General features: G+C 49.3%; 1 protein-coding gene across 1 annotated transcript; it reads left to right on the top strand.

Moving 5' to 3' along the window:
* The first annotated feature begins 1831 nt into the window (after positions 1 to 1831).
* Positions 1832 to 10728, top strand: LOC114352290 (uncharacterized). The gene is made up of 4 exons (XM_028303825.1): positions 1832 to 2049; positions 2141 to 2307; positions 3483 to 7010; positions 10460 to 10728. The coding sequence occupies exons 1-4, from the start codon at positions 1832 to 1834 to the stop codon at positions 10675 to 10677; spliced, it is 4131 nt and encodes a 1376-aa protein (XP_028159626.1). The 3' UTR covers positions 10678 to 10728.
* Positions 10729 to 13459: the final 2731 nt, after the last annotated feature.

Below are 13459 nucleotides of genomic sequence, written 5' to 3'. Positions count from 1 at the left end.
CCCAAACTAAACCGGGATCATGGGGAAGCACCGAGCCTGATCCCGAATCCAACGGTGCGTAACGAGGCTCATGTGAGATGAGGACTGTCACAGTCGGGGACGTGAGCGTGCAGGTGTGTGTGGGTGCCAATCCAAAGGTGGACCTGCAGTTCCTGCTCACCCTTTTCATAACCAGAGGGAACAATGTGGCTAAGATACTCCTCAAGTGTGACTCATCAGTGAAGGATGCCATACAGCGGAAGTGCAACCAGTATGGCATCAGCACTACAGCCAAAGCTGGGGCTGGTCCACTAGGACCATCAGTTAATATTGGGCCATTCCATAGCCGGCAACCTTAGGACCAAACTGTTTTCTGGGGTTGTGACCATTATTTAAAAAATAAATTTATAGTGACAACAGATAAATACTATCTGAATAAATATTGTAAAAGACTTATAGCGAATTCGCTATCATATTAAATAAAATATTCAGCCATTAATTTGGTTAACCAAACTGCTTTTATTGAGCAGAACATGGATGTTCGACCCTTGGAATCTCTTCCAAATCATAATTTAAATTACATCATAAGACTATAGAGGATAACTCTAGCATACAAAATTCGGGTACAAAAACATTTCAATGTTTTAATTTAGTGCATCAAAATATACAAGGCTTCTGCAGCAAAGACTTGGAAAATTGAGTTATTTATCCAAGAATTGAATATTCATGTCTTATGTTTAACGGAACATTGGCGCAGGCAATATGAACTAATGATGAGCAGTTTGACTTTAGAGCCAAACACTCTTGCGTCCAACAGGTGCATCGCATAGTCGAGCACACGTTAGCTGGCTTTTACAACCACAACAACTAAAATCTTTTACGCCCAACTGCGGTCCCCTTCGACCCGTTCCTTTTTCTCACGGTGTCGGCACGTGCCCGGCCGCAGAAACCAGAAGTTTGAGGACACGGCGGTGAATAGTGATCACGGCAAAATAGTGAAACAGACAGAAATTGTGTGTTGTGCAGTGGTACGGGCGGGACATAGTGACGCGGGGTGCAATAAGTAGAAAGACTCGAATACGTCGCAACGGTGTGACATAGCGAAGGAAAAAGATGTTTTCAGTGTCTACGCTTCCGCGCGCGTGCACAATTGTAAAAGGAACAAGTGCAATATAGACGGATATGATAGTGTTCACCATCGTACGCTCCATTACGCCAAAAGGAAGGAGCACAGTGAAGTCGTCGGTTCAACATGGACGGTGAAGGGCACGCAAGCTGTCAAGGACAGAATTTAAAAGTAAATTAGAAAAAAAAGAATAAAGATGTTCACTTTCAAACAAACGCAATACGGTCTTTCATTTTGCTCTCTTCGTACAATCTTCGTGTCGAATTATGTAGAGAATCACAAGCCTTCCTCAAGATAGTGCCTGTGCAGATTCAATAATGGCCCGCGCAAGAAGATCAACACTCAGGCGTTGCTCGACGATGGGTCGACAATCACGCTCAACGACGAAGACATCGCGCAGCAAGCCGGCCTGCACGGACCGCGGGAGCCTCTCACATAGAGGCCATCGGGAGTGCGCGGGTGGACACCTCTGCCTCCCGAAGGCTCAACATCGCGATCAACCGGTCCGGGCAGTGCAAGCAACACCGCATACGAGCGCGCACAATCAAGAACATGAAGCTGTCACCGCAGAGTGTCAAGAGTGAAGACCTAGTAAGATGCGAACATCTGAGTGACATAAGTGAAAGTGTAGTGCTACATAGTGCGCGGCCACAGATACTGATCGGCCAGGACAATTGGCAACTGCTCATCGCACAGGAACAAAGAATAGGTAAACGACACCAACCTATGGCTTCACTAACACCGCTCGGCTGGGTGCTACACGGCACGTGCAGTCGCACCGTCGGACATAGAGTGCACTTCACGCAAGAAATAGAGAGCGATGACCGCCTTGACTCGGAGCTCAAGAACTTCTTTTCGTTGGAGGCTCTGACTATTGCCCCTAAGTTGCCTCGCAACGACCCCGAAGCCCGAGCACTGAAGATATTGGATAAAAAGACCACACGGTTAGTGGATGGGCGTTTCCAGACCGGGTTGTTGTGGAAGGTGGAAGGCTGAAGATGTCAAGATGCCTGAAAACCGAGACTACGCCCTCAGGAGGCTGGAAGCCACTGAAAGAAAAATAGAAAAGGACCCGGAAGTCAAGGGCAAAGTCATAGAACAAATGGACGCGGCGGCGAAGACAAGAGGAATGGCACTCAACGACGCGCTTCTCACCGGGCCCGACCTCCTGCAATCCCTACCCGGCGTGCTCATGAAGATGCGTCAGCACCGGGTGGCCGTGTCTGCAGATATTGCTGAGANAATTTCACCTGCGTTTTGTTATTTATCAAGCGCGGCATTGTAATAACTCGCACACACACACTGCAATACGTTTGGGCTCAACATTGGCCTTACTGGGACGATTGTTTATGTTGTTGCGCTCCCGCATGCCGATCGGCGGCTCGGCGCGGGCTGTGGGCGCGGAGCGACTGGCACTACTGGCAGCGATATCAATATGGCCGACTCACGCGGCGCGGCACGTGGCAGCGGTCGTTGCCCTCGGCCGGCTACTACGATAGTGCGTAAACGAATACTCACCGCGCTCAAAGGATGATTTATTTTTTATTTTTTTCGAAACATTCTTTGTCGTTTTACTCGAAAACTAGCCTGAATTTTTTTTTAAAAACACTTGGGTTGTATTTGTATGATTTTATTAGATGCGTTGGTAAAGTATGATCAGTATAAAAAATAACACCTTATATACTTGAAACATGTGTATTTGTAAAGAATAATAAGCATCATTTCTGTGAAAAAAGTAAAATTAAAAAGAATCTTAGATCTCAACATGCTTATAACATTTGTATTTTGAAATCATCAAGTTATATTTATAGCAAGAGTACCTTGATTACAGGAACTCGAGTGTTTAACCATTTGCCTAACTGTATAAAAGCACTAGAAAACCCGCAATTCAAACAGAAATTGAAAGAATGGTTGTTGCAGAAATGTTTTTATAACCTAGATGAATATTTTAATAACTTTTGACATAATATTATTTATTGACATTTGTTTTTTATTATTATTTTAAATTTTCTATTAACATATTGTACATCCAAAATGGATAACTGTTGAAGCCACTAAATTATTGTTACCACCTTTTGTACACAGTTTTGACAATAAAATTAGGATTATGATTATGATTATTAGGATGGTGCACGACGCGGCGGTGAAAACGAAAGGTATGGCGCTCAACGACGCACTTCTCACCGGGCCCGACCTCCTGCAATCCCTACATTGCAGAAATGTTTCTTCAGGTCAAGATCATCCCAGAGGACCGGTACGCTCTACGGTACCTCTGGCGGGGGTGCGACAGGACAGCTCCACCCCAAGAATACAGAATGACCTCGTTAATCTTCGGGGCCACATCCTCACCAGCTACTGCAATTTACATGAAAAACAGAAACGCAGAAGAGTTCGCTGCGCGCGCAATATCCAAAGGCCGCGGCAGCTGTAAGAGACAACCACTATATGGACGACTACATCCAGAGCTTCGAGAACGAAGAGTCGGCCATCGAGATCGCCGCCCAAGTACGCGACATCCATCGCCGAGCGCACTTCCATCTGCGCAAGTGGATCTCCAACTCGCCGCGGGTGCTGCAGGAGCTGGAAGAGGAGCAGGCGCTCGAGGAGCGCTCCCTGGGCCCCAAGAACGAAAAGGTCCTAGGAATGATATGGAAGACGTCATCCGACGCATTGAAGTACAACTTGGACCTGAGCCGACTGCCCGACGACATCCTACANTTCTCGTTGGAGGCCTTGACGATTGCCCCTAAGCTGCCTCACAACGACCCCGAAGCCCGAGCACTGAAAATACTGAAAGAGAAAACCACGCGGTTAATGGACGGACGCTTCCAAACCGGGTTATTATGGAAAAACGAAGATATCAAGATGCCTGAGAACAGAGACTACGCCCTCAGGAGGCTGGAAGCCACCGAGAAGAAAATAGAAAAGGACCCAGAGGTCAAGGGCAAGGTCATCGAGCAGATGGAGGCCCTGGTGAAGAAAGGATACGCAGAACTCGCGCCCGTCAATAGCGACAGTGACAAGAGATGGTACCTGCCCTGCTTCCCGGTCTTCAATCCTCAGAAGCCGGGAAAGATCAGGATGGTGCACGACGCGGCGGCGAAAACGAAGGGTATGGCGCTCAACGACGCACTTCTCACCGGGCCCGACCTCCTGCAATCCCTACCCGGTGTGCTGATGAAGATGCGTCAGCACCGAGTAGCGGTGTCTGCAGACATTGCAGAAATGTTTCTTCAGGTCAAGATCATCCCAGAGGACCGGGACGCTCTACGGTACCTCTGGCGGGGGTGCGACAGGACAGCTCCACCCCAAGAATATAGAATGACCTCGTTAATCTTCGGGGCCACATCCTCACCGGCTACTGCTATTTACGTGAAAAACAGAAACGCAGAAGAGTTCGATGCGCAATATCCAAAGGCCGCGGCAGCTGTAAGAGACAACCACTATATGGACGACTACATCCAGAGCTTCGAGAACGAAGAGTCGGCCATCGAGATCGCCGCCCAAGTACGCGACATCCATCGCCGAGCGCACTTCCATCTGCGCAAGTGGATCTCCAACTCGCCGCGGGTACTGCAGGAGCTGGAAGAGGAACAGGCGCTCGAGGAGCGCTCCCTGGGCCCCAAGAACGAAAAGGTCCTAGGAATGATATGGAAGACATCATCTGACGCGTTGAAGTACAACTTGGACCTGAGCCGACTTCCCGACGACATCCTACTCCGGAAGCCCACCAAGAGGCAGGCCCTCCAGGTGGTCATGTCCCTATTCGACCCCCTGGGCCTCGTGTCGCCGGTGACAGTCCAGGCGAAGCAAATACTTCAAGAGATTTGGAGGCGGAGCACCGCGTGGGACGAGCATCTACAGGATGACCTGGCGGAGAGGTGGGCCAAATGGGTCCAGCAATTGGAAGCCCTCCGTGCCATCGAGATACCCCGGTGCTACCCTCACTTCACTCAAGGCGACAATCTCCAATTACACGTATTCGTCGACGCCAGCGAGACCGCCTACGCCGCCGCCCTCTATTGGCGGGTGGAAGACAGCGACGGGCGGGCGCACACGACACTGGTCCTGGCTAAGAGCCGGGTCGCGCCGCTGAAGACCACCTCGATTCCCCGCCTGGAGCTGCAGGCCGCAGTTATGGGTACGCGGATGGCGAGCTGCGTCCTTGAAGAACACGACCGAAAGCCGACAACAAGGACGTTCTGGACGGACAGCCGAACGGTCCTCACGTGGCTACGAACGGGCGCACGGTCCTACAAACCGTTTGTGGCGCACCGTATAGCAGAGATTGAAGAAAACACCAAGATAGAGGAATGGCGCTGGGTGCCCACCAAGATGAACGTCGCGGACGACGGAACGCGCGACGTGCCCAGGGACTTCGACAGTGAGCATCGATGGTTCAACGGGCCCAGTTTTCTGCGGGACGACCCAGCGACCTGGCCAACCGAAGAAAGGAAGATTCAGCAAGACACCGGGGAGGAAAGAGCAAATTTGATAGACAGGAGAGCCACAAAGCTGCTAGAAGTGATCCCGCAGTGCGACCGGTTCTCCAGGTGGGAGAGGTTCGTGCGAACCACCGCTCGCGTCCTGCAATTTGTTGACAGATGCAGGCCGACAACGAAGCAGGCTGCTTACGCACGGACGCGGGCCAACAAGGTGGCAGACCCCACCTGGAGGAAGCCGCAGTCACGAGACACCAGAGGGCGCGGTCACAAGAAGGAAGTACAGCAGACTGAAGACAAGTTCGTGGCCCTCCCGGCAGAGCTCCTCATCCGGGCTGAAGATTTAATAGTGCGCGCGTGCCAGGAAGACAGTTTCAGAGAAGAGATCCACTGTCTGTCCCAGCATCGACGCGTCAATCGAGATAGCAAGTTATTCAAGATCGCAGTGGAGTTGGTTGACGGGTTATTGACCATCAAAACCCGTATAGCTGCAGCCGAAGACGTCCCGGAGGCGGTAAAGCGGCCGCCTGTCCTAGACGGCCGTCACCACATCGCAAGGCTGTACATCGGGCACGTGCATCGCAGCGGTCACCACCAGGGGGTGGAGGCCACCATCAACGAGTGCCGGCAGAGGTTCCACATCCTGGGACTTCGGCCGACGGCACGCAGCATCGTGCACCAGTGTACGCCGTGCCGCCGACGACGGTGGGCGCCGCCTGCGCCCCCGACCGGGGACCATCCCGCCGGTCGGCTCGCGCACCATCAGCGCGCCTTCACCTTCACGGGCGTCGACTACTTCGGGCCGCTGCTCACCACCGTGGGGAGAGCCACCAAGAAGACCTACGTGGCCCTGTTCACGTGTCTCACGACGCGTGCGGTCCACCTTGAGATGGCGGCATCACTCACCACCGACTCCGCGGTGATGGCACTGCGGCGGTTCGTCGCGAGACGAGGCTGTCCCAGAACCATCTGGTCCGACAACGGGACCAACCTCCACGGCGCCGAGAGAGAGCTCCGGCGCGCTATCGACAACGCGACAGAAGAGGAAGCGGCCAAGCGGAGGATAACCTGGCGCTTCATCCCTCCCGGCGCTCCTTTCATGGGCGGAGCGTGGGAGCGCTTAGTGAGGTCCGTCAAGACGGCCCTGTCGGCCGTGATGGACAGCCGACCGACCAGCGAGGAGACCCTCGCCACCCTGCTCGCCGAGGTTGAGATGACGGTGAACAGCCGTCCGCTCACCCACGTCTCTGTCGACCCGCAAGACCCGGAGACGCTGACCCCCAACCACTTCCTGCTGTTGGGGCCAGCCCACGCACCACCGGCGGGAGAGACCTCCCCGCAAGACCTCCTGGGCAAGGCGAGTTGGCGGACGGCGCAGCGCCTCGCCGACATGTTTTGGGCGAGATGGCTTCGAGAGTATCTGCCCGAGCTCCAGCACCGGCGGGAGCCCCATGGGAAGGGCCCTGCAGTCCAGCTGGGNCTGCAGGCGGCAGTCATGGGCGCGCGGATGACGAGCTGCGTCATAGAAAAGCACAACAGGAAGCCGACGTCTAGGACGTTCTGGACGGACAGCCGAACGGTCCTCACGTGGCTGCGAACGGGCGCACGGTCTTACAAATCGTTTGTGGCGCACCGAATAGCGGAAATAGAAGAAACCACAAAAATAGAAGAATGGCGCTGGGTGCCCACCAAGATGAACGTCGCGGACGACGGAACGCGCGACGTGCCCAGGGACTTCGGTGGAGAGCATCGGTGGTTCTACGGGCCCAGTTTTCTGCGGGATGACCCAGCGACCTGGCCAACAGAGGAAAAGGGAACTCAGCCAGCGACCGGAGAGGAAAGGACGAACCTAATAGACAGGAGAGCCACGAAGCTTCAGGAAGTGATCCCGCAGTGCGACCGGTTCTCCAGGTGGGAGAGGTTCGTGCGTACCACCGCCCGCGTCCTGTAATTTGTGGATAGATACAGGCCGATAGCGAAGCAGGCTGCTTACGCACGGACGCGGGCCAACAAGTTGGCCGTCCTAGACGGCAGTCATCATATCGCGAGGCTATAAAGTACATCGAGCACGTGCATCGCAGCGGTCACCACCAAGGGGTTGAGGCCACCATCAACCAGTGCCGGTAACGGTTCCACATATTGGGACTTCAGCCGACGGCACGCAGCATCGTGCACAGGTGTACGCCGTGCCGCCGACGACGCCGATAGTGGCTTCACCACCATCAGTCATTCGAAGAGGACCCGCAAATCACAATAAACCGCAAAAAACAATGATGGAGTCTGTGAGAACTAGCGAGTGATGTAGAATTCTTGTGGATCAGCGCTCTATTTGAAAAAGCCACTACATTAGAACATACAAGAGGAGCTATTACAATTTATCCTGACCCCAGAGAAGGAAGGGAGATTAGGATATACAATAAAAAGCTGATACCTAGAGTAATTAAAATGGGGAATCAAGTAGTTAACCTCAAGTATTACACCGCTATAACCACCGAGTTTCTTGCCAGCTCTTCTCGGTGGTTGCGACTTGCGAACCGGTGTAAATTCACGCGTCGCGACTATCACAACCTCTCCGGGTTCAAAGCCCACATACGAGCCAAGTCCCTAGCGAGTTCCGTTTACGAGGAGCCTGATTCCCTATCAAGCCCAGAGGACGCTCAGTGCGATCCTAACTCCGCCCCGCTACCGATTACTCTATCACCTTAGAACACCAAACCCATGGTCCCAGTAGGGACATGGAGTGAGTTTCCCGCAGTCTCGGACGCCGACAACGGTGGCTGTCAGTCATTCTAACTAAGAGGACCCGCAAATCCGCGGCCTCTCCCCCTCCTTCCCCATCAGCAAAGGCGCTGAAGGCTAACTCGGGCCTCTCCCAGCCCTTCGACTCACAGTTGAGTACTGGGCTGACTGTCAGAGTCATGGAACACACTCGAAAAGCACCATATCAACCTTTTACCAACACCGAGCCCTGACACGGTTTCTCGACGAGAACCGTATAAGTTACTTATCGCACTTTCCCGCGCGAGGAGGAAAGGGAGCTGCGGCTTATTGTCTGTGGCATCCCCAAAGCCCAAAAACTCCTCACGTCCCTCCTTAAGGCCGTCAAGCTAAAAAACGCGGAGGAGGTTGAGGTTATCTACAAAAATGTAGACTACATTAGGTAGATCTTTATATTGAGATTGAAGCGGCAGTCGAACACTTCACGACGCCTCCACCAGGACTTGCGCAAAAAGCGCCAACTACGCCACATGTGTGTAAAAACCCCGTGCCCAAGAGTCAAGGCCGATTAAAATCGCCTCACACATGTGCTGTCAGAAGCTGTGAAGAAAAGGCGCGGTGCTTGCTGGGAGAGTCGCATAATTACATCATGTGACAGACAACACCGCTGACCTCTTCAAACTCTCATCAAAAGAAGCCAAGGAGATTAGCGGCCTCGAAAATTCCCTTCTAAAGGAAGGAAGGAAGGAAAGAGAAGCCACTGGAAAAATCTAGCCGACTGAAGATGATCGACGTTTACCTGGATCAACGCCGGATCCTGAAGCTGAGGACGCGCACCAAGAAGATTGGTTCGGGAAAAGGACGGACCAACCCGATAATACTCGACGGGAAAAGTCAGATTGCCTGCTCGTCATAGGGTATTATCACAAGAAGTTCTACCATTGCAACTCTACGACGGTGATCAACGAAGTGACGCAGAAATTATTTGGAGACTACTGGTGAGCTGTAAGATATTGGAATTTTTGGTAATGATGGATCACACATGGGTGTCAATGGTGCAGAGTCCACAAAGGGGAGCCTCAAGTACCACCTACCGGAGACTTGCCGGCCGAACGTTTGCAGCATCCCTCCGAAAAATGGCTGCACGCAGAGGGACGTCGAAGGTAATCTTCAGCGAAAATGGAACCAACTTTGTGGGGGCAAATAGGGAATTAAAAGGTGCTGCCTCACAAAGAAGGGAATCGCATGGAGATTCATCCCACCTGGATATCCAAACATGGGAGGCTCCTGGGAGAGAATGGTCCGCTCAGTGAAGACGTCACTAATTGCTGTCCTTAAGGAGAGATCACCATCAGAAGAAGTCCTGCACACACTCCTCCTCGAAGTGGAGCATATTATAAACTCGCGTCCACCTACCCACATCACCGCAGATCCCAATATGAAGAAAGCCTGACGGTGAACCACTTTCTAATCGGAAGCGATAGCGCCGGAGCATTGCCACTACGTTGTTGAAACCTCTTCTTTACGTGGTTGAGGCGTTCCACTTGGGAGTTGGCAAAAAGGATTCCTGGCTCAACAATCTCCATCGGAGAAGAAAAGAAAGCAAAGATAACAAATAATATGGAGAGCACAAGAATGGACAGGAGTTGCAGCTTTCAGCAGCCAAGGGACTGAAGACGCAACTAAGTGGAATGAGTGTTTGGCCCTCAACAATTTGCCATCATGCATTATTCTAAATTTCACTCTATGCACAGACTAAGTTTGAATTGTATGAGTACTCCGAAGATAGCTTCTGTCTTTTTGTCAAAAGCTTGGAAAGGCCATTTGTTTTTCAAGCATGGAAGCAAGTACAGTTAGGGTCAGGTGTGCTTATTTATAATAAGCAATGACATTTTTTTCTTAAGGATACGATACGGCAAGCTCTGCTTCAGGGAATCGTACCCGAGAGACCCGCCTGGTACTCCGATCTCGTCTCCTCGGAGGCTGCGTGAATTCGCGGCTGGCATAGGAGGAGGACCGCTAGCGCTGCACGTGGTGTGTTGTACAGGCCCCAGAAGGGGGAGAAGAACTGCACAGAAGGGACAAGGACGTAGATTAAATAACTTGTAGCGNCTCGCCGACATGTTTTGGGCGAGATGGCTTCGAGAGTACCTGCCCGAGCTCCAGCACCGGCGGGAGCCCCATGGGAAGGGCCCTGCAGTCCAGCTGGGTGACGTCGTCCTGATCGCCGACAACACGCTGCCTCGCAACACCTGGCCGCTGGGGAGAATCGTGGCTACGTACCCCGGCCCCGATGACATCGTGCGAGCAGTGGACGTGCAGACCAAGGGCGGCATCCTACGGCGACCTACGAAGAAGCTGGTGGTGCTGCAGTCGACGACAGAGCCTGCGAACGTTCTTCCCACGGAGTGATGCGTCGCGGCTACGAGGCTTCACCACGACGCACGGCGGGAGAATGTACAGAACGTTNAGAGAGACGGCGACATCTCTGCATCGGGCGCTTCTTCTTCGAGCCTTCAACAACTCCCAGGCGCAACTCCAGTAACCCGTGGGGCGTACCCCACAAAATTATTACAAGCAAAGGTAAATATAATAAGTCGGCCAATCGTCAAACGAATAATTGAGTTAAAAAATTAGGGGTCCTTATAAGCTACGGAACCTTAAAACAATTTTTTTTTAATAATAATACAGCCCTTATGATAATTCAAGCTCGAGTATAACGCCGTATTTTATCTGAAAGAGGCGGTTATCGACTCATATCGCGTCATGTCGATAAGAAAATATCGAAAATACCTAACTTGTGGTCGCACAGACTAAAAATATTTTTCTAATTATTTTTATAGGTCTTGCTTGACCTTCACTGGTTGGGTTTTTATTGGCAGTCAAGCTGTAGATCCTGGCTACACAGGAGTTGCAGCGGTGGGAACTAGAGGTGGGAATAGTCCCATGATAGATTTACCTACTAAAATAATTTAAACGACTTTTTGAAATATTTTTTTACTTTTCTTAGGAAAAGGAAGTTTCAAACAGAAATCAAACTATGTATATGGATACATTATATTATAAATACATATTTTTTACTTTATTCGCAATTTTTTCGTAAATGGCTGAACCGATTTTAATGCTGTTTGATTTATTCTAATAACAATCAATAAAGCAATTATTTAAAACAATATTATTAAAATTGTATCGTCACTAAATGGGTAAATATTAAATACCTTCAATACGATAAAATAAATAGTAAATGACATAAGTAGACCTTTATCTAAGATAAATAACTTAAGAAACATAAACAATTAAAATAAAATAAAAAATAAATTAATAATATTATTTAAGTTTAAATTATAGCATTTTTTATAATAAAATTAAATCTACTATTTATGAATAAGTAGCCCTGACCCCTATGCCGCTATGCGTGACCCTGACTGTACATTATTATTTATTCTCCTTTGTTCGTCCAGATTTAAAACATTCGAAGTTCAAATATTCAAACACCAAATAACATAACAGATACCTACAAAACATTCACGTTCAAAATTCAAATGAATTCGAAATTCAAAAATTAAGCACGGCCATGGCATCGCCGATAATGCCACAACTGCTACATGTTCACGTAAACTCACACATANCGTAAACTCACACATGCACGCGATATGATTTCAAAACTGAAGTAACCTACTGAAGACTGAAAAAATATATTTCTTCCTTAGAAAAGGTATAGAATTGGAAATCGTTAGTTTGCATCGACCAAATCGGTTTTTGCGGAAATCTAGCGCTGGTCTAAAAATAAATTAACTAAATACCGGACAAACTGTATGAGCGCGCAGTATAAGTGAAAGTTACACATAATAATCTGGGAAGATTTTTTTACCCAACTGCGCCAGAAAGAGGGTTATGTTTTTACCCGACTGCGCCAGAAGGAGGGTTATGTTTTTCGAGTGTATGTATGTATGTATATTTCTTTGGCACGGCCTACAGCCTAAACGGCTTGACCGATTTTAGCGTGAGTGAGAGTGACACTGGCTATATTAAAATTAAAAAAAAAAAAAACAAAATGACGGATTTTAGGCGCCATAAGTCTNAGCAGTCGTGTGCAGCAGTGTGGCTCCGCGGAAGCGTCGTAGACCCTCTGCCCGACTACTACCCGCGCGCGAGCCGATCCGCCGCGATACCCTCCGCCACCTTCGCCCGATCCACCCAGTCGCGCCGCAGTTCGTCTCCGCCTCAGATCATAGAAGGGAATAGATGTGAAACGGGGGCGTGGCGCGTGTCTCCGCGATATGCCCAGAAACGAACATCGGCCGCGTAACTAGGTTAGTCGCGATTCAGTCGTACTAAGGAAATGTTCTCCGAATTTTTTGGATAATGCGTCGTTACGTGCAATAAAACAAGTGAAACGAAGAACTACAGGNAAGGTTACTTTTGTAACCTTTTAGGTTACTTTTGAACTGCATTGGTTACTTTTAGGTTACACTAATGAAAAGGTTACTTTTAGGTGGTTTTTCAGAAATTGTAGAATTAACTTTTACAGGTTATTCAGTAAAAAATATTAATAGTGACAATTTAAAAATTATGTCATAAACTGCATTTAAACATGAATTTGATTTATTATCTATATATATAAAAGAAAGTCGTGTTAGTTACTCCACTTATAACTCAAGAACGGCTGAACCGATTTAGCTGAAATTTGTCAGGGCGGTAGTTTAGAGCCAGGAGAAGGACATAGGAAACTTTTTATCCCTTATTTATATTTCTCGCACCGGGCGCATAAAAGGCTAGTTACGGCACTGACTACAGATGATATAATTTTGTAAATCAGTAGCTACGAATTCTTACATAACCGATGCTAATTGCTAGATAAAAATACGGTATACCTACACGAGCACAAAATAATCCTCCCTCAGACACTACCGTGTAGAAAATGTTCATGAAGAAAACATCTCATGTGTTGTCTTTTCTATGTCATCCACACTGCACTGTCTCTGTTGGCAAGATTAAGAAGAGGTGCAGCATGATGGAGATGGACAAGGATAGGCGCATTATAAATCTTTATTAAGTTCTGGCAGTTAGTCAAAACAGTGTGTGTATCGACTATGTTACGACACAAAATCATTAATGGACAATAATTACTTTAATGCTATAAAAATTGACGAAACTGTATTTATCAAGTTTTACAAAAATAAATCTTCCAAAG

Source organism: Ostrinia furnacalis, unplaced genomic scaffold (assembly GCF_004193835.3).
Source record: "Ostrinia furnacalis isolate ACB-3 unplaced genomic scaffold, ASM419383v2 OfSCF1306, whole genome shotgun sequence".
Taxonomy (NCBI): Eukaryota; Metazoa; Arthropoda; class Insecta; order Lepidoptera; family Crambidae; genus Ostrinia; species Ostrinia furnacalis.
This window is presented reverse-complemented; position numbering and strand designations above follow the sequence as displayed.